Source organism: Pyrus communis, chromosome 3, assembly GCF_041283825.1.
Source record: "Pyrus communis isolate YQ-2024b chromosome 3, ASM4128382v1, whole genome shotgun sequence".
NCBI classification, from domain to species: Eukaryota; Viridiplantae; Streptophyta; class Magnoliopsida; order Rosales; family Rosaceae; genus Pyrus; species Pyrus communis.
In genome coordinates this window covers 540,375-568,000 of record NC_142567.1, presented here as the reverse complement: position 1 = coordinate 568,000, position 27,626 = coordinate 540,375, and the positions used below count along the sequence as shown (strand labels likewise).

General features: G+C 40.8%; 2 protein-coding genes and 2 pseudogenes across 3 annotated transcripts; 2 read left to right on the top strand and 2 right to left on the bottom strand.

Annotated features, from left to right (window-relative positions):
• Positions 1 to 686: 686 nt before the first annotated feature.
• LOC137715788 (endoglucanase 17) lies at positions 687 to 3,674 on the top strand. The gene is made up of 8 exons (XM_068455136.2): positions 687 to 1,313; positions 1,438 to 1,644; positions 1,743 to 1,943; positions 2,052 to 2,144; positions 2,243 to 2,404; positions 2,534 to 2,645; positions 2,735 to 2,898; positions 3,033 to 3,674. Exons 1-8 carry the CDS (start codon positions 1,053 to 1,055, stop codon positions 3,363 to 3,365), a joined length of 1,533 nt encoding a protein of 510 aa, XP_068311237.2. The 5' UTR covers positions 687 to 1,052; the 3' UTR covers positions 3,366 to 3,674.
• A 2,431-nt stretch (positions 3,675 to 6,105) lies between these two features.
• LOC137714670 (sucrose synthase 3-like) lies at positions 6,106 to 7,684 on the bottom strand (annotated as a pseudogene). Its single transcript, XR_015960273.1, has 4 exons — positions 7,413 to 7,684; positions 6,678 to 7,322; positions 6,457 to 6,595; positions 6,106 to 6,329 (listed from the first exon to the last, which is right to left on the bottom strand). The product of XR_015960273.1 is annotated as a sucrose synthase 3-like (transcript).
• Positions 7,685 to 7,929: 245 nt separating this feature from the next.
• LOC148697701 (sucrose synthase 2-like) lies at positions 7,930 to 18,117 on the bottom strand (annotated as a pseudogene).
• Positions 18,118 to 20,921: 2,804 nt separating this feature from the next.
• Positions 20,922 to 23,167, top strand: LOC137716332 (exopolygalacturonase-like). The gene is made up of 5 exons (XM_068455771.2): positions 20,922 to 21,344; positions 21,445 to 21,762; positions 21,863 to 22,516; positions 22,614 to 22,652; positions 22,783 to 23,167. The coding sequence occupies exons 1-5, from the start codon at positions 20,967 to 20,969 to the stop codon at positions 23,041 to 23,043; spliced, it is 1,650 nt and encodes a 549-aa protein (XP_068311872.2). The 5' UTR covers positions 20,922 to 20,966; the 3' UTR covers positions 23,044 to 23,167.
• The last annotated feature ends 4,459 nt before the right edge of the window (positions 23,168 to 27,626 follow it).

Here is a 27,626-nt window from a genome sequence, read left to right as displayed (position 1 = left end):
CCGGAGGAGGCAATCAAGGGCGAAGCATGAGAGGGTGACAACGTTTCATATAGGAAGGGGGAGGAGGAGGCTGGAGTGAAGGAGGTGCAGCAAAAGGGAGGGGCAGAAGAGACCGAATGAGGGAGTAGAGGGAGAGGCAGTGGATGCCGCCAAATCAAGCAAGACCAAGGGGGCGGCGGTTGTGGTGCTCTCTGATCTAGGGTTGAAGGGGCGGCGACTTTCGTTTTTTGAGAGAGAAAAGGAGTAAAGCGATGAGTTTTCGTACCTAACTGCTGTTTACAGGAGAGACTCCTCACCAAAAAAATTTACATGAGCATCAGTGAAAATAAGACCCCATGTGACCAGTCTTGTTAATTAAGATAAGAAAATCCACAAAATATAAATGAACTTATATATCAAGACTCAAACGATCAGGCATTGTTATACGTTTTAACATTCTCACATATTAGTGTATGATTAGTTTGTGTGTGCAATTGACGTTGTATTTCAAACCAATAATGCAATATTGTGGAGGAAAGTCAAACCACATATAATTACATTATTTGTTTGAGATACATACATAGTGGCGTACCTGGTGAGTAAATAAAACTCTTCACGTGAATGATTTTGTTAATAAATATATAGCGAACCCCAAAAAGAGATAAAAACTTATGGTATACGGTTATGAGTTTTTGGCAGTAGTCAATATTGTGCCAAACGTTTTACCTTTTTAACATGACAATATATTACTAGTTTATAGGACGGTTACAATGAATTTCGTTGTATGGAGAAAGGGCACAATGCACAATGAAGCCAAACAGTGACAAAAGTGCCTTATAAGATAATCCAAGTTAATTAACTCAAAGCAAAAGCCGTTGTTGGAGGATGTGGAGCTAGCTATGATTAAGACCTAGCACGGTTAAACAGATGAGGGCAGCAGCTTGCAGTTTATAAATACAAGGGAAGGAGAGAAGGGAGAGGTGTCTGCTTCTATTTACTGCGGCTTTGCAGGTTGGCAGTTGGCTTGTTAGTTGGCCTGCATTGTTATTTCTTCTACTTTTACTTCCCCCTTAATGGCTCTCTCTTCCACACTTGGACTCCTCCTCCTCCTCTCTTACTCCACCACTCTCCTCCTTCTCTGCAATGCCAACCCCATTCCCGGCCGCCACCGCAGCCCAATCAACCGCCACCCTCGCTCCGCCAGCCACAACTACAGAGATGCCCTCACCAAGTCCATCCTCTTTTTCGAAGGCCAGAGGTCCGGAAAGCTCCCACCTAACCAGAGGGTTTCCTGGAGGAGAGATTCTGGCCTCTCCGACGGCGCCGCCGCACACGTATGTAAAACAGACATATTCTTTCCATTTTTTGTCCTTTCCCCTTCTGGGTTTCGAACTTTACCTCAAAATATGCAGTGGGCTTTTACCATTTTATGATTTCTATGTGATTTTCAAAATGCAGGTTGATTTGGTTGGAGGGTACTATGATGCAGGGGACAATGTGAAGTTTGGGTTTCCCATGGCTTTCACCACCACCATGCTTTCATGGAGTGTGATTGAGTTTGGCGGGTTGATGAAGGGTGAGCTGCAGAATGCCCGGCAGGCCATCCGGTGGGCCACCGACTACCTCCTCAAAGCTACTGCGCACCCAGGCACCATCTATGTGCAGGTAATTTACTCTGCCCACCCAAAGCATTCTTCAAATTTCTCTGCTTTTTTTAGAAAAAAAAAAAAAATTCTGAGCCAGTTTTGTGGTTCTTTTGGAAGGTTGGTGATGCTACAAAGGACCATGCTTGTTGGGAGAGACCAGAAGATATGGACACCCCAAGAACTGTGTTGAAGATTGACCAAAACACCCCTGGTTCTGAAGTTGCAGCTGAAACGGCTGCTGCTCTTGCTTCTGCCTCTTTGGTCTTCAGGAGATGTGATCCCACTTACTCCAAGCTTCTGGTCAGGAGGGCAATGAGCGTAAGTTCAAAAAACCAAACTTTAAATTCCAACCAAAGGAAAAAAGTAGAAGGGTTTTCTTCTAATTTTCCCAAAGAATCTGAGATCACGTTTTGCTTCTGGGTGTAGGTGTTTGCGTTTGCCGACAAGCACAGAGGACCTTACAGCATCGGATTGAAGAAATTTGTGTGTCCCTACTATTGTGATTACTCTGGCTTTCAGGTTAAAGAATTTCACTTCTTTCAAATTTGCCAACTTTTTATTGCTTATTTCTGCAAAATGTGGCTGAAGGTGTTAAAAATCTTTTTTAATAATGGCAGGATGAGCTGCTGTGGGGTGCTGCTTGGCTGCACAAGGCCACCAAGAATCCGATGTATCTCAGTTACATTCAGGTTAACGGTCAGATTCTCGGGGCGGCGGAGTTTGACAACACGTTCGGATGGGATAACAAGCACGTCGGAGCAAGAATTCTTCTCTCCAAGGTCCCCATTTTCTCAAAATTTTGTATTCGATATCAGTTTTTGGTATATTCTTGAGGCTCCGATTTTATAGTAAATTAGAAGAAAAAAAAAACTCCCCAACAACTATAACGTGGGATTTTGCTTTTACAGGCATTCCTCGTCCAAAAGGTGAAATCCCTCCATGACTACAAAGGGCATGCAGATAGTTTCATCTGTTCAATCATTCCAGGAGCCTCTTACTCTTCAGCCCAATACACTCCAGGTACTCTCTCTCTCTCTCTCTCTCTCTCTGAAAATCAAGATCATAGTGGTCCTGTTCATAACGGCTAGTTTTGGTGTTTTTGGATGCAGGTGGTCTTCTGTTCAAAATGAATGACAGCAACATGCAGTACGTGACATCCACCTCGTTTCTGATCTTAAGCTATGCCAAGTACTTAACCAATTCCCGCCAGGTGGTTAACTGCGGCGGCACCGCCATCACCCCGAAGCGGCTCCGAGCAATTGCCAAGAGACAGGTAATCGTGTGTCACGTATTGGCCCTCCCAAATGCCATGATAAAGACATTAATTCCTCTTGTTATAAATTAATGAGAAAAATAGAGCGTAATTAATCTCTTTTTAATCGTGTTTATGTTAATGGCTTCTATCAGGTGGATTATCTACTAGGAGACAACCCAATGAAGATGTCGTACATGGTGGGGTACGGCCCAAGGTATCCACGGAGGATCCACCACAGGGGCTCATCGCTGCCGTGCATCGCCGCACACCCAGCAAAGATCCAATGCTCGTCCGGCTTCAGCGTGATGAGCTCCCAATCCCCCAACCCCAACATCCTGGTGGGGGCAGTGATCGGTGGGCCCGACAAGAACGACAAGTTCCCAGATCAACGGTCAGATTACGAGCAGTCGGAGCCAGCCACTTACATCAACGCACCCCTCGTAGGATCACTGGCTTATCTTGCCCACTCATTTGGCCAGCTCTAAGCTAAAAGCTAAAAGCTGAAAGCTGCTTCTGAGATTCTCCTCCAAGTTATTAGGTGTTTTTATTTTAAATTAATTATTATTAAGCACTGCTTTTTAGTAGTAACTGGATGGAAAGTGCACGTGGTGATAGGGTCGAGAGCAAAGAGCCCCAAACTACGAAGCACAAATGTCAAGGTGTAGTTGGTGTTGTTGGTTCATATGTCAGGGTTCATAATTATAGTATCGATGTCGTAATTTGCCAGAAACGGTGTTTACATGTGAGAGCTTCATGGACTCTTACTACTATTCTACTTTGGTAGTTTTGTTTGAGTGATTTGTCTTCTAGTAAGCAATACCGTTTAGCATGATTTGAAAAGAAAATTTTTGAACGGATGTCTTGTTAAGACGTCTCTTCCAGTTGCACTGATAGACTGATAGTGAATAAAACTAAGGTTTTAAAAGACGTTAAGCGCCAGTCAAATGTGCAGGGACCTAGTGCTGAGGTGCGAGCCTCAAAGTTTTTATTTTATTTTTTATTATACAACATATAAATAAATGTCATACATAATTATATTGAGATACATGAATTACAAAATATAATAAAATATATATTATAAAATATTACAACATATTGAAAATATGGGGAATAAGTATAAAATGAGTGTTCATCTAAGTATTCAACAAACTCTTACAATTTATTGAAAAATAAAAGGCAAAATTTTTTTTTTCTATTTTTTGTCTAAATGAAAGTCGAGACCTATGCGAGCGTTTAGACAAGTCTAGACGCCCTTTCTTAATTATCAAACATCTAGGATTTATCGGAACAGTTATCAGCCACTGCTTAGATAGGATCTAAACTGCCCTGGACGGAAATTTTTAGAACAATGACTAAAGTAGAAAAGATTAGGGTGTAACCAACTTTCAAATATCTCATGTATTTGTGAGTTACTTTATAGACATGGTCAGAAACTCTAGTGCCTCACTGACATGGTCGGACACCTGAGCTTTTTACTTTGGTTTCCGATTAACTAAGTTGGAGATGGATCCGTAACTCAGTAGTGTAGTCTAGTGTCATTCTTGTTGTTAAGATATGTTTAGTCGAGTCATTTTATTAAAATACATATAGGTCCATCAAATGGTATTTTTTTAAAGTGATATAGTCGGGTGGGATGGTCTACCTAAGGAGCTAAATAAAAATAAGAATCCAAAGACAAATATTTTGGATTAGATAATTACAAATTATTATCAACGATGGTCCCCAAAACAACACAATAATAAGCTTCTTTAGATTCAAGGCACATGACTTAACAATTATACCTTATAGTTTAATAAGAAAAAACACAATTAAGAACAAAGAGAACGGGTGAATGATAGTAATAGGATATGAATTTTCTCCTCTCTTATTTTCCCTTCTCCTCTCTTTTTTTCTGTTTGAACACTCAAGATTAAGCAACATTATCATCTTGTTTTACCTTTCCAATAGAGAGAATGAAAAAGAGAAAACTAATAGAGAAGGAGAGAAGGGAGAGAATTCAAATAATGCCTAACTAGGAAGTGATTAAATAAATTATCGTTGGGGAAGTAGTTTTAGCGGTTAACGAGTAAATATTTGACCGTTGAAAAATGAGTGCGGAAAAAGGTAGTGGAAGGAAGATCAAGAAACAAGATTTTGGGTAAAAGCATGTGAAAGTTTGGCGGGAAGGAGTGTGTGGATCGTTTGGTCAAAAAAGCTGCTTGTATATAAGTATGCAGGTTTGTCAGATATGGTCAAGTGTCAGAAAGGGATGTAAAACGCGAGAAAGTGGCTACGGGAAGTAGTCCTTCTGACAAAGTACACGAGATATGTCACATGCTCTGCAATGCGGAAAGTGATCATCTTCGAATATTTTTCGTCTAATCCAACAGATAAATTTATTATAATTTTTAAAAAATTTAATTTTTGTAGTCATTGAATTAAATTTCAAAAGCTTAGATCCTTTAATTTAGTAGATTTAGTGCAAGGGATCTGAAGAGGATCATTTCCCCTACAATGTTGAGCTTGAGTGGCTAGGTCGAGGTTGAGGACTTTCATGCCACATGACAGTAATACTGTTATCATGGAGAGATTTTCAGTGTGATCGGGACACGAAATGGTATACAACGTATCACTATATAAATGGTGGGATATGTGTTTTAAAAAATTAATAACACATAATGTATCACTCGTGTTCTCATTACAACAAAAAATTTCTCGTTATCGTGATGTTTTGAAATTAATAATACAATATTATGTTTAAGTTTTAATTTATATGACAATGCTCGACTGGTTCAAAACGTTAAAGGTATGTACTCGATCTAAGTTGACAACTTGCTATTGTCAAGTTGAGAATAGCAGTTAGCAAGTTAGTTGAAACTCAAAAGGGACTCAGCGTTCAAAAAAACAAAAAAAAAAAAACTCGAAAGGGACTCCCAAGGGACCCAAAAACATTCCAAATGTGGCGTCGGATTGGATTATAACAAGTATCTGAACTGTAGATCGACTGAACCACATGAGATAGTGTATTGGACCAATTAGATGGTGTAGTAAACCGTAGAAATGGACTTACACCACTCAATCACCATGATGGCCCAACAAGTGGTATTTACAAATAATTTGTACTGAGTATGTGTTCGTAATGTAGCCGGACCCCTAAAGAAAACCTTAATGCATGTATTCTTCGTCTTGCGATTGGAGAAAGGAAGGAAAGTAACCGAGTGTTTTTCACCATGTTTACCAAATTCGTAAAGGATGACAATGTCTTGCATATTATATTAATCAGTTCAGAACAATACAAGATCAAGAGCTTCTGTACAATTCTACATTCATACATGCACAAAGGGTAACTTCTAGTTCATCTGTACAACCATATTACCTTGCGAATCACCGAGTTACGGACTCAAAGCCTCCGCAGCTGAGCAGGTTGTAGCTTAATGTGCATCGTCAACAGCTCGAGAAACAGATTTTGCCTGAAACAATGCAAGCATAATAAGTCCCATGAAAGGAATTTATCTATCTTAAGCAACGACTGTCATTTATCCTATCAAGATCGTCCATTGATGTAGTTTAAAGCTAACAATCAAGACAGAAACTCACCAAATCACGGAACTTTAGAATGTGGAACATCTCCAGATATTGTCGGGTCTCACGCCTTTCAAGCTTTGACACAAACTTCCAGAAACCATAAACACCAGCCAATGTCATTAGCCTTCCAGAATAAATCTTCCATGTGTACCTGCAATGTTACAAAAACCCGTCAGTTCAGTAACGCATGGCTAATACGAAGTACTATTGTACAACTGTAGAAAGATACTAACTTTTCATAAGTTCTTTGGAGGCCTCCATCTGAGATTGTATTCCAGTAGCTAGGATCCTCCTTGCAACGTTGAAAGAAATCTGCCAAAAGTGCAGCAGCCTTCTCGGGATGATAAGGATCGATGTGTCCTGATACACCATGCTCAATAATCTCCGCAGGGCCACCATGGACAGTGGCTAATGTTGGAAGGCCGCAAGTCATGGCCTCCACAACCGTGAGTCCAAAAGCTTCATAAAATGCAGGCAGCAATTATAAAACTAAACAAAGTAAATTAAAGTACCCTGGGAGTTCTCTTCAAAACAAAATGCAGAAACACCTACGTACCTGAGCAAAAGCACCTCTTGTGTCTGCTATGTAACGATAAAGTTCACCGGTACTAACTTGATTAGTTTGGCATGAAATCCATCGAAATTGACCATTTAATTTGTACTCCTTCATGAGATTATGCATCTTCTCAATCTCTGCAATCTCTTCTCTATCCCGTGATTTGTTTGCGTCAATGTAACCAGCGACTACGACAAGGTTTACCAGATCCCTCAGTTTGGAACACTTCGCATAGCACTCAACCAACCCAGTCATGTTTTTCACCTGGTTGAGCGTTGCCATTGAAAATATTATGGGCTTTGATCGATCGCTTAGGGTGCCACTAAGCCAATAAAGAAGAATATCATATTATCAAGTGACTGCCACAAAATAATTGCATTGTCACAGTTGATTATACTATGAACGCACTTACATATGCACATCATTCTGGTCAGGATCATATAGCAACTCTTCTAGGGAACCATGGAGGCCGGTAAGTCTCTTTTGCTTTTCAGAGTATGGGAAATAAATGGTCATAACTGCTCCGGGAGACACGATATTGAACTTTGGATCAAAGACATTAATTCCATGAACCACTGGGTATTGCCTCAGAAGAGTGAAAGAACTGTGGCTCTCATACTGACCAACCGTATTCTTACTGAAAGATCGAGCGGAGACAAAAGTTAAGGAACCAGGAAACGAACATCAGTAAACAAAGAACAACCAGGAAACGAACATTAGTAAACAAAGAACAAGGCAACGATATATATTTGGACAAGAAATTTCAAAGCTCCAATTATCAAAATCAGAAGTACCATTGACGCTTAAGTAATGATGTAATAAGCTTATTTATATTCCATTTCCAGATGAAACTAAACACAATTGAGCTGACAATCACTGTACTAATAAAAAGTAGAGCACGAATATGACATTCCAATGTACCGGGAGACTTATGTTCCTGCAATCTCTTGGTATGTGCTGGTGACTATGAAATCTGCATTATTCATGACTATAAGATCAGCCGTGAACTGAGTTGAGAAATGGTATTTCTCCTCAAATTTCTTTCAATATATATCAGAATCCCGATAGTTTGTTTTCTCCACGCATGCGCAATAGTACACTGAACAGATTAGAACTTCAGATAACATTCTCGTTAGATAATATGATGAAATTTACAGCTGCAAAAATATCGAACCTGTGTAACTCCCATTTTATAAGCCAACATAGATGCAACAAGATTCCCATCACTGTAATTCCCAATAATAAAGTCTGGATATCCCTGTAACTCAGCAGTAATTTCACCTGCAACATCCTGATCACATGAGAAACAATGACTATATCAGATGGCAAAGGCTGAAAAGCATGTAAGGATTAGTTAATCGGAAGAGAATACAATTCTGTAGTATTCTGAATATGCAATTAGTGAACAAAGTCATGTGCTACTTTCAAAGTAAAGGGGGGCAGTTGTGGTCATGGCATCAGTGACATCAGATGGGTAGCAAGCTATGATGGGAATGCACATGGACAGACAAAATCCTCCACTTAAGACGGTGAAAGAGGCACAAATTTGCAGATTTAGTAGCTGTAGATAAATAGAGTTTACATGTTATCAAAATTTACCTCAACAAAGGTCTCCAAATAAGGCCAATACGTCAAACCTTGATATCCACTTATGAAAAATCCCTTTTTCTGATCTAAAAGGAACTCTTAAAATATGCGTGTACTCGGTTCCAGTTATTTTTTCCAGCCTCTGGTTGCATGTAGTTCCTTTCGCATCAGGTATTAGCCCGGTCACCTTGAACCCACCAGTGAAAAAACCCATGAACTTTTACATACCAAAAAGCTACCGTAAGGATTCCCACTATAAGGATAAAAACACTTACAATAAGGATTCTTGGAGTGAAATCTAATCCTTGCCTGCGAATTCTTTCGAGCATTTCATTTTCGAGGGCACGCACTTGGTCCAGTATATAGACAATCTGCATATAAGTTATGCAAACTTCTCGTTTGTTATATTACAATCACGGCTGAACATATGAAAGCTCACTATAGAAGTTTACAATGTACCCTAAGTATAGGTAAAAATTGGTAGTGGAACAAGACAAGGTTAACTGATGAGTATCGTAAAGTTTGCTAGTCATTTAAAAAGAAAAAAAGTTGACAAGTAATGCCTGGCCTGTTGGAAATTCAAATCAAAACAGGTTGCTATTGTTGAAAATCAATGTCAAAGTTAGGCATGGAAAGTTAGGCAATGTTAGGTATGGTTGAATAAAAATTATTAGGTGCAATTAATGTGTTTTGTGTGATAATAAATAATCTTAGTTTAATCATTTGGTTTGCTATAAATACCTAAGTTCTCAAGCATTGTAAATCATCCCATTCTAATCCCACTTCCAATTGTGAAGAAGCTTGTAAGCTTTCTTATTCCAACAGTTTGTAAACCTTTTTTCATATATCAAAGTCCAAGTGTTTTGCCAAAGCTTGTTGCTTCCCTCCTTTCTCTATTTCTTTCTTTGTCCAATTTTATTTGAGAGTGCAAAGTGAAAGAGGTGTGATAGAGTTTGTAAACTTATCACCCACATATTTTGGTATTGAGTTAGTAAACTGTCAAATACCAACAATTGGTATCAGAGCCAGAATACCATTCTGGCAGATGCAGCAGTTATGGCGTCCAACTTAGTGCAACTCCAAGTTCCCACATTGAAGAAAGAAAATTATGAAAGATGGTGCATCCAATTCAAAGCATTGTTTGGATCACAGGAGCTATGGGAAGTTGTCAGTAGTGGGTATGTTGTACCCACTGCCGAGCAAGAAGCCGTATATACTGCGGATCAAAGGAACACTCTCAAAGACTTACGAAAGAAGGACCAAAAGGCGCTGTATCTTCTATACCAGGGTTTGGAAGATTCAACGTTCGAGAAGGTTGCAGAAGCAACAACGAGCAAGCAAGTATGGGATACACTCAGTACAATCTACAAAGGAGTAGATCGAGTCAAGAAAGTGAGGTTACAATCACTTCGAGCAGATTTTGAAACTGCTCATATGAATGAAGGGGAGAGCATCTCCGACTATCACTCAAGGCTCATTGTGATAGTAAATCAGATGAGGAGAAATGGCGAGAGACTCGATGAAGTACGAGTTGTGGAGAAGATACTCCGGTCACTCACATCTAAGTTTGAGCATGTGGTGACTGCCATTGAGGAATCCAAGGATTTGGAGGTGATGAGCGCAGAAGAGCTACTAGGATCCCTCCTAGTTCACGAGCAACGCATTCAGAAGAATGCAAGCCCCACAACGCTAGAGCAAGCTTTGGAGTCAAAGTTGAATATTGACAAACCAAATAAAGGTCGTGGGCAGTGGAACTCACGTCGTGGGAGCTCATCCAACCGTAGCCGAGGACGAGCCCGAGGAAGAGGTCGAGGCTATGCACAAAATCAAGGTCAGTCTCAGGAGTGGAGATCTACTCGAGGAAAGGCGCATATCCAGTGTCACAACTGTAAGCAATATGGACATTATGCCAATGAATGTTCACATAAAAATGGTGAGCATGTCAACATGGCAGAATCAAGTGGAAATACTGATGAAGAACTTACAGTCTTACTAGCACACCATGATTCCAGTAGCCAACAAGATGTTTGGTATTTGGACTCTGGTGCAAGTAATCACATGTGTGGAAAGAAGGAGTTTTTTGCCGAACTCAAAGAAGGGGCCTATGGATCTGTAAGTCTTGGTGACTCCTCAAAGTTGCCAGTTGAAGGCAAAGGGAAGATCAAGATCATCCAGAAGGATGGAAGAGAAGAATACATCTCCGATACCTACTACATACCAGGTATGAAGAGCAACATTCTGAGCATTGGTCAACTGCTCCAGAAAGGGTACATTATACATATGGAGAACATGCTTCTCACTCTCAGGAATGCAAGGAGAAAGCTTATTGCACGTGTTCGAATGTCAAAGAACCGGATGTTTCCGTTGAATTTGAACACAAAGATTGGAAGCTGCAACATCGGTGTAATGGAAGATGAGTCATGGAAATGGCATCTTCGATTTGGCCATCTTAATTTCAATGGCCTAAAGTTGCTGTCAAGTGGAGGAATGGTTCGTGGTCTACCCCAGATTGAAGCCACACGCCAAGTATGTGAAGGTTGTGTGCTTGGCAAACAAGCACGACTATCGTTCCCTGTTGGTGATACATGGAGAGCAAAGGCACCACTGCAGTTGGTGCACACAGATATATGTGGTCCATTGGATCCCATGTCTTATGGAGGTAATAGGTATTTTATTACCTTCATTGATAATTTCAGTAGAAAGACTTGGGTCTATTTTCTCAAGGAGAAGTCAGCTGCCCTAAAAATTTTCAAGGAGTTCAAGGCACTCACAGAGGCAGAAAGTAACCACAAGCTTGTGGCTGTGAGATCAGATAGAGGTGGAGAGTACACCTCCAATGCTTTCCAAGCATACTGCAAGGAGCAAGGAATTAGGCATCAACTTACTGCTGCCTATACCCCACAGCAAAATGGGATAGCCGAAAGAAAGAATCGAACCATCCTTGACATGACAAGGTCCATGCTTAAGGAGAAGAATTTGCCAAAAGAGTTATGGGCAGAAGCTGTAGCTTATTCGATTTATTTGTTGAATCGATGTCCAACAAAGAGTGTCAAGAGGATGACACCACAAGAGGCTTGGAGTGGATACAAGCCGAATGTTACACACCTAAGAATTTTTGGGGTGTGTTGCATATGCTCAAGTTCCAGAAGCCAAGAGGAGGAAACTTGATGATAGAGGTGAGAAGTGTGTGTTTGTGGGCTATAGTGAAGAGTCCAAGGCATACAAGCTCTACAACCCACTAACTGGCAAACTAGTGGTTAGTAGAGATGTCATCTTCAGTGAGGAAGAGACATGGACGTGGAACAACAAAGAAGTCAGTAAAGAGAAGATCGTCTCCACTGATTTTGAAGAACCAGAAGTTGTACCACCGATTGAGCAACAGCCTGCTCAAACAATCACAACAACTCCAGTGCACAGAATTGCAAGGAGTGGTCCTACATCTAGTGAGGAAAGCAGCTCCTCAACTCCAGTGAGGTTAAGGAGTCTCACAGAGATTTATGGACAAGAAGAAGAAGAAGAAACCAACCTTTTCTGCTTGTATGCAGACCACGAGCCTTTCTCATTCAATGAAGCTGTGGAAGAAGATTGTTGGAAGAAAGCCATGGAAGAAGAGATCCATGCCATCGAGAAGAATGACACTTGGGAGCTGACAAAGCTCCCACCAAATCAGAAGGCTATTGGTGTCAAGTGGGTTTACAAGATCAAACGCACTGCAGATGGGAGTGTGGATCGATACAAATCAAGGCTTGTAGCAAAGGGCTACAAACAGAAGTATGGAGTGGACTATGATGAAGTCTATGCTCCAGTTGCGAGACTTGACACGGTAAGATTGCTAATCTCTCTTGCCGCACATCATAAATGGAAAATTTATCAACTAGATGTCAAGTCAGCCTTCCTTAATGGAGTACTTGAGGAAGAAGTGTACGTGGAACAACCGGAAGGCTTCCAAGTACAAGGAGAAGAAGATAAGGTGTATCGTTTGAAGAAGGCTTTGTACGGCCTCAAGCAAGCACCACGAGCTTGGAACTCAAGGATCGACAACTACCTTCACCAAAATGGATTTCAGAAATGTCCATACGAGCATTCAGTTTACATGAAGAATGGTGAAAAAGGGGAGTTCTTAATTATTTGTCTCTATGTAGATGATTTATTGTTTACAGGAAACAATGAGGCAATGTTCCATGAGTTCAAGCAATCCATATTCAGTGAATTCGAGATGACTGACAATGGATTAATGTCATACTTTCTTGGCATAGAAGTAAAGCAAGAAAGTGATGGTATCTACATCTCTCAACAAAGGTACATGAGAGACATATTGAAGAAGTTCAATATGGACAAGTGCAACACTGTCAATACCCCAGTCGCAACTGGATTGAAGCTGTCCAAAGGAGGAGAGGGTGAGTTTGTAAACTCAACAGTGTACAAAAGCCTCGTTGGAAGCCTAAGGTACCTTACAATCACAAGACCTGATATAGTTTATGGTGTTGGACTCGTGAGTCGATACATGGAAACACCAAGGGAGTCTCATTGGCTGGCCGCCAAGAGAATTTTGAGGTACATAAGAGGTACTCTAAACTATGGTCTATTTTATAATTTTGGTGAAGATGCAAAATTATTTGGTTATTCAGATAGTGATTGGGGAGGTGACCAAGATGAAAGGAAAAGCACAACTGGCTATGTGTTTTTTCTAGGATCAACAACTTTCTCATGGACTTCAAAGAAGCAATCAATTGTTGCTTTGTCATCATGTGAAGCCGAGTATGTTGCTGTAGCCTCAACCGTGTGTGAGGCAATTTGGTTAAGAAATCTGTTGAAGTCAGTGTGTCATCCATAAGTGGAATCGATTGTGATTCACGTAGATAACGTGTCTGCAATCAAACTTGCAAAGAATCCTGTTCAACATGGAAGGAGCAAGCACATTGATACCAGGTTCCATTTTCTAAGGGACCATGTGAAGCAAAAGACAATTGAACTTGTCTACTGTCACACCAAGGAACAAGTGGCAGACATCTTCACAAAGCCATTGCCAATTGAAACATTCCGGCTACTGCGTGAAATGCTAGGAATGAAGGCGTTTTGATTTGAGGAGGTGTGTTGGAAATTCAAATCAAAACAGGTTGCTATTGTTGAAAATCAATGTCAAAGTTAGGCATGGAAAGTTAGGCAATGTTAGGTATGGTTGAATAAAAATTATTAGGTGCAATTAATGTGTTTTGTGTGGTAATAAATAATCTTAGTTTAATCATTTGGTTTGCTATAAATACCTAAGTTCTCAAGCATTGTAAATCATCTCATCCTAATCCCACTTCCAATTGTGAAGAAGCTTGTAAGCTTTCTTATTCCAACAGTTTGTAAACCTTTTTTCATATATCAAAGTCCAAGTGTTTTGCCAAAGCTTGTTGCTTCCCTCCTTTCTCTATTTCTTTCTTTGTCCAATTTTATTTGAGAGTGAAAAGTGAAAGAGGTGTGATAGAGTTTGTAAACTTATCACCCACATATTTTGGTATTGAGTTAGTAAATTGTCAAATACCAACATGGCCGCCAGTGTCGGGTAAGCCTAAAACATTTGCTTGTCCAAAGTATCCATGTGGAGACAAAATGACAACATTAAACACCATCGGTATTCTCCCAAGGAATGTCTCCAATATAGAAGGATCAGGAGGCTGAAGGATATCTAAGAGAAGATTTATCATCTCCAATACGTGAAATGCAGTGTCACCCTAACCTCGCTCGAAACCCATTCCATGAAATCTGTATACAAGTCGCAGGAAAGAAAACCAACATAAGATATCAGGAATTGCAACTGCAGCTTCTAAAGTAGATTTCCATTTCAGATATTGAATCCATGAGGTAGTGATATTTGCGTGTGTGCGTCTGGTATATATATAAGCCTACATATATTCAAACTCAGAATAGGGTGTCTCAGGTTGAAGCTTAGAAAGATGATCCTCAGCCTTAGCTAAAGCTGACTGAAGCTTGGATTCGCTTTGTATCCGTTCATTCAACATCAGTGGCTACAAAAAGAAAAGAAAAAAAAAAAATTTAAATATCTCATGAAATCCCAATTATGTTAAATGGACTGATGGTGAATTGCAATTTCTAGGGGTCACAATAAAAATCGATACTTTAGCAAAACAAGCGCGCGTGGGACGTCATTTTATGGGTCACACGTGGAGATCCACACATCGGCAACCATGTGTAGCCAAGTCGGGGCTCACCCATCATGGGGGGCCAAATGGGGACCCACCCAATCACGTGGCAGTACGGGCCCGTCTCCTGGCTCTGATACCATGTAGTAGAATCAGGTTGATGGCCAAACGGGAACCCACCCAATCACGTGGCAATACGGGCCCATCCCCTAGCTCTGATACCATGTAGTAGAATTTTTCAGGTTGATAGGCCGAGGTCCCACCCAATCACGTGGAGGCATGTTAGGACTCACCTATCACGCGGGGCCAAACGGAACCCACCCAATCACGTGGCAGTACGGGTTCGTCCCCTGACTCTAATACCATGTAGCCAAGCCGGGGCTCACTCATCATGCGGGGCCAAACTGGGACCCATCCAATCACGTGGTAATACGGGCCCGTCCCCTGGCTCTGATACCATGTAGTAGAATTTTTTAAGTTAATGGGCCGAGGTCCCACTCCAACAACACCGATATTGTCCCCACTTAACCACCCACTTAACCACTTGCACAATCCTCAAGTATGAGGTTTTATCATAAAAAACCTCGGTATTAGTTAGAGTGGAGTAATTCTATTTAAAGTGTTTTCTTTCTTCCCTCTTGGCCGATGTGGGACAATGAGTGTTCCAACGTATACAAATAGAGAATTGCAAAAGAAAGACCCTCTTTTAGGTAAAACTGGCTCAGCAAACTTCCTTGCTCTTTATATTTGTGTGCTCTAAGGAAATCAAGTAATGGCTTCAACGATTATTTGTTACGAAACATAATTGAAGAAATGTGGCGGTTGAGAAATTAAACGCCATTTCCAATGGTGAAGACCGGGTGGGACGAGGAAAAGTAGCATTAAATGGCCTACAGTCGAGCTCAAGTACATATTTGTCACTGGACCTGATACATGTAGGCAACAAAATTAATGTTATCGATAAAGCTCATACGTTTATAAGTTCATGTTAACGTTAATTGTCAAAAGAAAAAGAAAATTTTGCTCACAGAAGGCAGTTTACTTACTCCCCATCTACAAGTTTCTCCACACTGAGCTCATACACATTAACACGAACGTATTCCCAAACCCCAGGTCTTGGACGAACTACGAAGGCCACAAATGGCGGCAGAATAATGGCTTCCTGACACCAGCAAATACACCTATTTATTCGTGGAAAGCCTCCACCCGAATTCAAAAGGCGTAGAACTAATAGTATCTGGAACCAGTTTCATTCAATTCTTAATAATCCATTCTGTTTCTTTCTAGAGTGTGCAAAAATAGCGAAAGCTAGAAACTTGACTAAATCTATCTGCTTCTCCAATGCAATATTACACTTTTTCCCTTTACTTATGTGAATGTTCCCTCCTTTCTTTAGGAACCCCTTTCCACATACATTCAATAATTTATTGTATAACGATTTGAATTTCCGGGACTTAATGTGACATCCCACATCGCTCAGGGGAGTGATCCTTATATGTATATTCTCATCCCTACCTAGCACGAGGCATTTTGGGAGCTCACTGGCTTCGGGTTCCGTTGGAACTCCGAAGTTAAGCGAGTAGCGCGCGAGAGCAGTCCCATGATGGGTGACCCACTGGGAAGTTCTCGTGTGAGTTCCTAGAAACAAAACCGTGAGGGTGTGTTGGGGGCCCAAAGCGGACAATATCGTGCTATGATGGAGTCGGGCCCGGGAAGTGGTCCCGCCCCGCCCAGGGAAGTGATCCTTATATGTATATTCTCATCCCTACCTAGCACAAGGCCTTTTGGGAGCTCATTGGCTTCAGGTTCCGTCGGAACTCCGAAGTTAAGCGAGAAGGAAGCTAGAGCAATCCTCTTATGGGTGACCCACTGGGAAGTTGCTTGTGAGTTCCCCAAAAACAAAATCATCAGGCCGTGGTCGGGGCCCAAATCGGACAATATCGTGCTATGGTGGTGGAGCGGGCCCGGGAAGTGGTCCGCCCCGGGCCGGGATGTGACAATTTGGTATCATAGCCTAACCCTGGCCGCGTGTATGCCGACGAGGACGTCGGGCCCCTAAAGGGGATGGATTGTGACATCCCACATTGCCCAGGAAAGTGATCCTTATATGTATATTCTCATCCCTACCTAGCACGAGGCCTTTTGGGAGCTCACTGGCTTCGGGTTCCGTCGGAACTCCGAAGTTAAGCGAGAAGGGGGCTAGAGCAATCCCAAGATGGGTGACCCACTGGGAAGTTGCTCGTGAGTTCCCAAACAAAACCGTGAGGGCGTGGTCGGGGCCTAAAGCGAACAATATCGTGCTATGGTGGTGGAGCGAGCCCGGGAAGTGGTCCGTCCCGGGCCGGGATGTGACACTTAAATTTGCGAAAAGTCATCAAGAAATCATGTTCTTCCCATTTTTAATTTACTGTTCTAAAAATGGGCCTAAGCGGTAGAGGACTGATGCAATTTAGGCCAAAATGTGGATAAAAAAATCGGGTAGGAGCTAGGTGGTGGCGAGGCGGTTAGGCGGTTTTATTGTTTTTAATTTTGTTTAATTAAGTTAAAGGGTTTTCTGGGTAGCCTACCCAAAAAGAACGCAAATTATGAATTATTGAATTTTCAAATTTAGCTTTTGGTTTTAAGTGTTCTTATTTTTTATGCATTAGTATGTAATAATGGCAATGCCATATTGGCTTAAGTAAACACTTATTTATATTGTTTTTAATTTTGTCTAGCCGCTAGGCTCTAAATCTTAGCCCGCCGCCGATTAGCGCTTAGTGGTTCAATTACAGCAAGATCACATGGAAATATTTCAAACAAACGAACACACCATGTATCAACTAATGAATACAGTGCAAAAATAGAACAACGAGCAAAATAATTGGAAACTATATCAGCTTTCAGTGAGAAGGTAAAATCAACTATAAAAACCAGGTCTGGAAAATGAAACATGGAAAAAAATAAAAGACCTGTGCGGCTTTGAGGACTTTGCTAAAAGCTCCGGTTTTGAGATGCTGTTTGGCTTCATCGTCGCCGATGACATTTGCGAGCTGATCGATCAGGTCATGCGGCTGCAGTATTCCTTTCCCCTGATCCACGTACCTTCAGCCGAACCAAACAGAAAAACAAAACTCAGCAAAAATCTACACCGCACTAAAATTTCAAAACTTCCCCCGGAAACAAACAGAGTTTAGCTGCATCAGAAGACAAAATAATTCCAGGCTGAGGGGGAACCTGGAGAGGAGAGCAACGAGTTAGTTGCGGTGGTCGGAGAGAGTGTCCTCGAAGCGCTCCCTGAGGCATACGGCGCGAGTGAGCTTAGGGCGATTCTCCATGATTCAATTTTCTTTCTTCGGTCGTCGTCGTCGTCTTCTTCTTCGTCTCTGTGTTCTGAAAGTGCTGGAGGAGAAGTGGAGAGAGAAGGGGAAGTATGAGACGTGACAAAATGAGATAAGCGGGAATTTATAAAGAATGGGGGTAGGTGGGGCTTGAGGAGTGAGGATGCTCATGGTGGCGGTGGCGGCGGGGTATATACCAAAGTACGGTGTACGGTGACGGTGACGAGCAGAGAGGGATGGAGACGTGTGTCATATGCCTTGTCTTGAGAGGCAGGCAAAAGCCAAACGATCAAAAAGTGTCATTAATTTTTCGTTGCCTAATTCAGAAACACGTGCCTGTTTTAGAATGTCCGATACTGCATGGTTTTATCTCCGTCCTCTGGTCGGGAAGGGAGAAAGCCCGGGATTACTCTTTGTAATGTATAAAATCCATTCTCGTCGTGATCAATCCTCACACTTGTTACATTTTTCATACTATATTTATATATAACACTTCTCTAATACAGGTATACATGTAAGTCTAATTTCTAATAAAAAATAATACAAATACAGTATAAAAAATATAATAAGAGTATTATTTTTAAAGTGCTACTAAACCCACTTCATTGTCCTATTTTCTCACCCATCTTTTAATCAAAATATTATTGAGATATATATCCTTTTAGAAAATACATTTAGAGCCTTGTTTATAAATGGGCAGCTGACATGTAAATGCCACACCATCATCAACTACCATAACCACATCAATGGAGAAACTTCTGGACACCTACAGATTTGCACCAAAAAAATTGTTGGGTTCTACCGTTCTAGGGTTTAGGTTGGATGAGATTTATTGAACACCCAGATGAGGATGGGGGTTGGAGGCTGTCTAGAATAAGGATTATGGGTTGGCTATGTAGTTGGAGAAGGATTTGGTTATGGCATGAAAAGGGGGACAGGTTTGGGTGGTTTGGTGGTTTCGGTGGTAGAGAGGCAGAGATCATGAGAGAGTGTGGTGGTGGGTAGGGGAGAAAGATATTGATTATTGAGAGGTGGTGGTGGATGGGTTGCGAGCTGGGGATGAGTGGTTGAGTGGGCTGGGGTTTCTGCTGCCGCCGTGAATGTGGGGCTGCAATTAAGGATGAGATATATTAAAGGTTATTTTAGGAATAATAAGGGGTGGAGAAATAGCATTTTAATTTTTTTAACTTTTTAAAGTGGATGAAATTATAACGTGGGTGGAAAAATAAGACAATGGAGTGAGTCTATCAACACTCTATTTTTATTAGTTTAAATAAGCCAGAGGTACTTGGAAAAAGGACTTGTTGTCATTACATCGGTGTAATGATGAAATATCATGAATACTTAAACTTGATATTTTACAAAAGATATTGCTAGGGAGACCAAATTTAAAAATCAAATTTGCAAACCAAATTATGTGTCACCAATGGAAAATAAACAAGTTAATCAACACTTAAGTAATAATCCAAAGTTTTAAACTAAATTTTGTGAACCAAATGATGTGGTTGTTTATGATTGAATTATTATTTAAGTATTGATTACGTGTTCATTCCTATTCTCCCTAGGATTATCCTTAAAATTCAGCCTTTCTAGTATTACCATTTTATAATTGGATGGAAATATCATTGTGATAGTGTGCATATTTAATGTAGATTTCTCTGCGAATTGAGTTGTGTCCACTAATAAAAGACCATAATAGTTCGGAAAGTTACAATTACTGTAAATTTGTTTCATATAAATATGGTCGAATAGTTGTGTTTATACACGGCCTCCAATTATGTTAAAGTTTCTCATGGTATAGACTTTTTGATCCTCAAACTCCACTTCATTTGATCTCCCGGGACAAACTTCACGTTTGATTTCTTGTATTAGGTTAGTGATGTATATATCTGTGACCAACGTTAGGGGAGTAACTGACTGACCAAGTTACTATTGTCTCGTGTGTGTGTGTGTGTGTTTTTTATTTTTATTTTTTTTTAATAAAAAAAACTACTTTCTTGTGATTCAATCACTTAAACTAACTAACTATTGGTTTAATATTCTCACTCCCTCAAATTTAATTAACAAAAAAAAAAAAAATTATTTAACCAATAACCATTAAGTATTCCTACAATGACAATAAGAAAATTAAAGAAATAAAATAAATTCAATTTCCGACAGCATAGGAACTTTTCCTGTCTTAAATACTTTTGCCTTCACAATTTGAATCCACCAATTATTAGGATTAGTTAGTACGTCCAATCCAACTCAAGGCAAACATTATGAAAATGATCAAGTCTTCTAATTCCTAAACCACCAGCAGCCTTAAGCGAATAAACATTATTCCAGGTAACTGGTTCATTTTACTATTCTTATTCCGTCACATGTCTTATTTTAAATGTCTTTATAAGACAAATGGTAAACTAAATTAGAAAACATGTTTTTAATAATAACACTTATGAACACCAGTATATAGAAAAATCTTTTCAAACGGGATTTACTTTGGTCTACTCCTCTTTCAGCGCAACTCGTGAGTCTTTTGATGTTTTGCCAAACAATGCAAAATATCATCTCTTAAACCACACCGTCACGTAATTTGGGACTACTGTGGGCCGGGCCGGTTAAAAACAAGAATTGCTTTGATTTGTGGGTCCCGCTTCCGAGTGGTTTGCAAACCGGGAGTGTAGGACTTGCCCTTGGAACAAGTGGTTTGGTGGGGATCACCAAACAACCAAATAGGTCATCGTTTACTATTTTTGCATGAGTAAACATAGTTCATAGATGAAAACAGTAAAATCGCAAATATTTTTTTTAGATAATTTTAGGGTTGGAGCTTCTAAAAATAGATAGAGATTGATATATAGATACATGCAGCATTGCCCATTCTTGCAATAAATCAAACAAAAATAAAAAATCTGTACACATAGAAAGATGTCTATGGGATTGAGGTCACCAAATATGGGGGGCGTTGCAAGAAGAACATCAGCCATGGCTGTGTTTCTTCTCGGCTTCGCTTTGCTCTCTTGCGTGGCCCAAGCTGCATCCCGTGGACATCTTTTGAGGGCTGGTGCCCGTCGTAGCGACACTACCAAGAGGAAAGTGTTTGATGTCACAGCCTTCGGTGCTAAGACCGAAGACCAGATGAATAGAGGAAGTAAGAAGCCTAATGTTGTCGGCAAGTTGAGTACCGGGGAATTGCCCGGTGGAGGTGTACCCGGGGAACTGCCCGGTGGAGGTATACCTGGCCTCCCTGGTGGTACTGAGGAGGAGAGTTATGATGGCAATAATATTGACGATCCTAATGGATTGGTGAGATTACAGAAATCGTTAACACAATTTCATTTCAATGCATAACTCGTTCAATAATTTGAATTCACGGTTTGATAACATAAGATTATGTTGTATGTAGGCATTCATCCGGACATGGGTAGCCGCATGCAGAGGAAACTACAAGGGTCCAACTAAGGTTGTGATCCCCAAGGGAACATTCTTGACAGGACCTGTGGTGTTCCAAGGGCCATGCAACAGCTCAACTGAGCCCATCGTCGTTGAAGTTCAAGGATATGTCAAAACTAGCACCGATATCAGTCAATACTCCTCTCCCGAGTGGTTTTCATTTGAGTTGGTTGACGGCTTGGTCGTCACGGGTGACGGAACTTTTGACGGGCAAGGTACATGGACAACCAGTGGCAGCAAGGACTCCGACAAAGCTGCTCAAGCCCCATCCGTAAGCTCTCTAGCGTAACATCTCTGATTATGTTCTCCATTTTCGAGTTAAATTTTAAGTGACATACCATTTATTTGATTCAATTGTTGCACGAATGCAGTCACTTAAATTCAACAAAGTGAACAACACCCTGATCGAAAGGATCACATCCTTAAATAGCAAATTCTTCCACACACACATGTTCGGCTGCAACAACGTGACAATGAGGAATGTCCACCTCACTGCGCCTGGAGACAGCCCTAACACAGATGGCGTGTACATCAGCGCTTCAGACCACATCAAAGTGCTTAACAGCGTTATCACAACCGGGGGTGACTGCGTTTCCATCGGGCAAGGCGCTCACGATGTCACCGTTAAAAACATCACTTGTGGTCCAGGATATGGCATCAGTATCGGGAGCCTCGGAAAGTACCCTGACGAACTGAGCGTCAGTGAGATTCATGTCAGCAATTGCACATTGAGAAACACCACCTATGGTGCCAGAATCAAGACTTCGGCTGGCAAAAGTGCAGGAGAAGTGACCGGAATCGTCTACGAAGACATTATCATGGACCAAGTTCAAAACCCTATTATTATAGATCAGTACTACGGTAACAAGAAGGTGGTAAAAAAAATCAACGATGGAAATAAAAAGATGGTAGTCCCAGGAAATAAAAAGAACGTAGGACCTGGATTAAAAAAGAAGGTAGGAGCTGGATTAAAAAAGAAGGTAGGAGCTGGATCAAAAAAGAAGGTCGGAGCAGGAAAACAGATGGTACGCATGCATGCACACGTAAATAATTTAATTTATTAATTCTAATTAATTCATTATAGATTATTAATTCATTTTGAAATTTGTTTAATTTATTCAGGAACTGCAAGGTGGAAAGAAAAAGAGCGTAAGTAGGAACGTAAGTATTCATAGTCATGCAGCTCATGCATATAATCAGCGATTCAATTAATTAATTGTGCACCATTTATTAGTTAATTAATTGTTATCTATTGTAAGTAATTTGTAATTTGGGTACTGCATGCATGCAGGATGGAGCTGGAGTACCTTCTAGGCCAGTATCAAAGTGGAAGATCAGTGACGTTCACTTCAGAAACATTAGGGGCACCTCAGCCGGAAAGGTTGCCGTTTCGTTAGCTTGCAGCTCTGTAAACCCATGCGAGGGTGTTAAGTTCACCGACATTAACCTTTCCTACAAGGGCACCAGTAAGAAACAAACGGCGCTTAAATCTAAGTGTTTCAACGCCCAGATTACACCAAAGGGCGTACAGAACCCACCACTCTGCCGTTAAATTAGTTTTCGATAAACTCGATCATCTTTGTGTACAAGATTTTGATTAATTTTGACTCAATGTTAAGAAAACATGTTAGCTGAACATCTGTGTACTTAATGATATCGATTGATTTTTGTTCTTCTTTCTCTGTCCTCTATGATTTCTCTCGACCTATGTATATATTATATAGTACTTCATGTAGTAACAATACAAAAATATTACGTTACCACATATTTGTACCATCATTGTATCATCTTTATAATAAAGATGAACCTCATATGTGTTGATGAGTTCTATCTCTATTCGAGAAATGATATAAATGAAGATACAAATTAATAAGTGTAGCATTTCTAGTAACAATATGAATTTGGCCTTTATATATATATAATGTCTTATATTTCCAATTTTGCTAAAAAGTCAACCAAGGCAATTAAGGCTAAGTAATAAGGAATAGTGTAGTGCAGCTGTCTCCTCTAGGGTAGCTGGTTACATTATTCAAGGAGTTTATTCTCAATGTCTTGTCATTGTTGGAAATTCAAATTAAAAGTCATGTGATCTGTCCATGTGATGCTAACCTCTCTTTACAGATTGTTTCCAGCAAAATATAATCATCATTGCTCCTTCATTATTCAGCCAAATGGTGATGAAAGACAGCAAGTGTGCTGCCATGTGATGTGCTAGCAGGAAGACAGCAGTGTTCCTCCATGTGTTAGCCGAAAGGAAGGTATTACAACCTGCCATGATGCAATGCATGTGTACGCCAACTATCAAAGTTGCTGCATGTGTTTGAAAGGGTGTAAAGATGTGGAACACCATCATTCATTATATGTATTGTTGGATTGTTTATTTTTCAGTTTTTGTATAAATAGGCCATCTTGCTAAGCCTTAGAGCATATCATCCAAATCCCATTTCCCATTCTCATTTTCAGCTTGTAAGCTATTGAGTTTGTAAACTCTTTTTTCATATATCAAAGTCCAAGTGTTTTTCAAAGCTTGTTGCTTCCCTCCTTTCTCTATTTCTTTGTCCAATTTTATTGAGAGTGAAAGTGAGAGGTGTGATAGAGTTTGTAAACTTATCACCCACATATTTTGGTATTGAGTTAGTAAACTTTAGAATACCAACAATTGGTATCAAAGCCAGAATACCATTCTGGCAGGTGCAGCAGTTATGGCGTCCAACTTAGTGCAACTCCAAGTTCCCACATTGAAGAAAGAAAATTATGAAAGATGGTGCATCCAATTCAAAGCATTGTTTGGATCACAGGAGCTATGGGAAGTTGTCAGTAGTGGGTATGTTGTACCCATTGCCGAGCAAGAAGCCGTATATACTGCGGATCAAAGGAACACTCTCAAGGACTTACGAAAGAAGGACCAAAAGGCGCTGTATCTTATATACCAGGGTTTGGAAGATTCAACGTTCGAGAAGGTTGCAGAAGCAACAACGAGCAAGCAAGTATGGGATACACTCAGTACAATCTACAAAGGAGTAGATCGAGTCAAGAAAGTGAGATTACAGTCACTTCGAGCAGATTTTGAAACTGCTCACATGAATGAAAGAGAGAGCATCTCCGACTATCACACAAGGCTCATTGCGATAGTAAATCAGATGAGGAGAAATGGCGAGAGACTCGATGAAGTACGAGTTGTGGAGAAGATACTCCGGTCACTCACATCTAAGTTTGAGCATGTGGTGACTGCCATTGAGGAATCGAAGGATTTGGAGACAATGAGCACAGAGGAATTGCTAGGATCCCTCCTAGTTCACGAGCAACGCATTCAGAAGAATGCAAGCCCCACAACGCTAGAGCAAGCTTTGGAGTCAAAGTTGAATATTGACAAACCAAATGGAAGTCGTGGGCAGTGGAACTCACGTCGTGGGAGTTCATCCAACCGTAGCCGAGGACGAGCCCGAGGAAGAGGTCGAGGCTATGCACAAAATCAAGGTCAGTCTCAGGAGTGGAGATCTACTCGAGGAAAGGCGCATATCCAGTGTCACAACTGTAAGCAATATGGACATTATGCCAATGAATGTTCACATAAAAATGGTGAGCATGTCAACATGGCAGAATCAAGTGGAAATACTGATGAAGAACTTACAGTCTTGCTAGCACACCATGATTCCAGTAGCCAACAAGATGTTTGGTATTTGGACTCTGGTGCAAGCAATCACATGTGTGGAAAGAAGGAGTTTTTTGCTGAACTCAAAGATGGGGCCTATGGATCTGTAAGTCTTGGTAACTCCTCAAAGTTGCCAGTTGAAGGCAAAGGGAAGATCAAGATCATCCAGAAGGATGGTAAAGAAGAATACATCTCCGATACCTACTACATACCAGGTATGAAGAGCAACATTCTAAGCATTGGTCAACTGCTCCAGAAAGGGTACATTATACATATGGAGAATATGTTTCTCACTCTCAGGAATGCAAGGAAAAGACTTATTGCACGTGTTCAAATGTCAAAGAACCGAATGTTCCTGTTGAAGTTGAACACAAAGATTGGGAGTTGCAACATCGGTGTGATGGAAGATGAGTCATGGAAATGGCATCTTCGATTTGGCCATCTTCATTTCAATGGCCTAAAGTTGCTGTCAAGTGGAGGAATGGTTCGTGGTCTACCCCAAATTGAAGCCACACGCCAAGTATGTGAAGGTTGTGTGCTTGGCAAGCAAGCACGACTATCGTTCCCTGTTGGTGATACATGGAGAGCAAGGACACCACTGCAGTTGGTGCACACAGATATATGTGGTCCATTGGATCCCATGTCTTATGGAGGTAATAGGTATTTTATTACCTTCATTGATGATTTCAGTAGAAAGACTTGGGTCTATTTTCTCTAGGAGAAGTCAGCTGCCCTAAAAATTTTCAAGGAGTTCAAGGCACTCACAGAGGCTGAAAGTAACCACAAGCTTGTGGCTGTGAGATCAGATAGAGGTGGAGAGTACACCTCCAATGCTTTCCAAGCCTACTGCAAGGAGCAAGGAATTAGGCATCAACTGACTGTTGCCTATACACCACAGCAAAATGGGATAGCCGAAAGAAATAATCGAACCATCCTTGACATGACAAGGTCCATGCTTAAGGAGAAGAATTTGCCAAAAGAATTGTGGGCAGAAACTGTAGCTTGTTCGATTTATTTGTTGAATTGATGTCCAACAAAGAGTGTCAAGAGGATGACACCACAAGAGGCTTGGAGTGGGTACAAGCCGAATGTTGCACACCTAAGAGTTTTTGGGTGTGTTGAATATGCTCAAGTTCCAGAAGCCAAGAGGAGAAAGCTCGATGATCGAGGTGAAAAGTATGTGTTTGTGGGCTATAGTGAAGAGTCCAAGGCATACAAGCTCTACAACCCACTAACTGGCAAACTAGTGGTTAGTAGAGATGTCATCTTCAGTGAGGAAGAGACATGGAAGTGGAACAACAAAGAAGTCAGTAAAGAGAAGATCGTCTCCACTGATTTTGAAGAACCAGAAGTTGTACCACCTATTGAGCAACAGCCTGCTCAAACAAACACAACAACTCCAGTGCACAGAATTGCAAGGAGTGGTCCTACATCTAGTGAGGAAAGCAGCTCCTCAACTCCAGTGAGGTTAAGGAGTCTTACAGAGATTTATGGACAAGAAGAAGAAGAAACCAATTTTTTCTGCTTCTATGCAGACCATGAGCCTCTCTCATTCAATGAAGCTGTGGAAGAAGATTGTTGGAAGAAAGCCATGGAAGAAGAGATCCATGCCATCGAGAAGAATGACACTTGGGAGTTAACAAAGCTCCCACCAAATCAGAAGGCTATTGGTGTCAAGTGGGTTTACAAGATCAAACGCATTGCAGGTGGAAGTGTGGATCGATACAAATCAAGGCTTGTAGCAAAGGGCTACAAACAGAAGTATGGAGTGGACTATGATGAAGTCTATGCTCCAGTTGCAAGACTTGACACGGTAAGATTACTAATCTCTCTTGCCGCTCAGCATAAATGGAAAATTTATCAATTAGATGTCAAGTCAGCCTTCCTTAATGGAGTTCTTGAGGAAGAAGTGTACGTGGAACAACCAGAAGGCTTCCAAGTACAAGGAAAAGAAGATAAGGTGTATCGTTTGAAGAAAGCTTTGTATGGCCTCAAGCAAGCACCACTAGCTTGGAACTCAAGGATTGACAACTACCTTCACCAAAATGGATTTCAGAAATGTCCATACGAGCATTCAGTTTACATGAAGAACGGTGAAAAAGGGGAGTTCTTAATTATTTGTCTCTATGTAGATGACTTGTTGTTTACAGGAAACAATGAAGCAATGTTCTATGAGTTCAAGCAATCCATGTTCAGTGAATTCGAGATGACTGACAATGGATTAATGTCATACTTTCTTGGCATAGAGGTGAAGCAAGAAAGTGACGGTATCTACATCTCTCAACAAAAGTACATGAGAGATATATTGGAGAAATTCAATATGGACAAGTGCAATATTGTCAACACTCCAGTTGCAACTGGATTGAAGTTGTCCAAGGAAGGAGAAGGTGAGTTTGTAAACTCAACCGTGTACAAAAGCTTGGTTGGAAGCCTAAGGTACCTTACAATCACAGTTTATGGTGTTGGACTCGTGAGTCGATACA

Coding starts and splice junctions, on each gene's coding strand:
- LOC137716332 (XM_068455771.2), top strand. CDS start 20,967: ATGTCTATGGGATTGAGGTCACCAAATATGGGGGGCGTTGCAAGAAGA. Junction 21,763..21,862: donor AAGCTGCTCAAGCCCCATCC/GTAAGCTCTCTA, acceptor GCACGAATGCAG/TCACTTAAATTCAACAAAGT. Junction 22,653..22,782: donor AAAAGAGCGTAAGTAGGAAC/GTAAGTATTCAT, acceptor GCATGCATGCAG/GATGGAGCTGGAGTACCTTC.
- LOC137715788 (XM_068455136.2), top strand. CDS start 1,053: ATGGCTCTCTCTTCCACACTTGGACTCCTCCTCCTCCTCTCTTACTCC. Junction 2,405..2,533: donor CAAGAATTCTTCTCTCCAAG/GTCCCCATTTTC, acceptor TTGCTTTTACAG/GCATTCCTCGTCCAAAAGGT. Junction 2,646..2,734: donor TTCAGCCCAATACACTCCAG/GTACTCTCTCTC, acceptor TTTTGGATGCAG/GTGGTCTTCTGTTCAAAATG.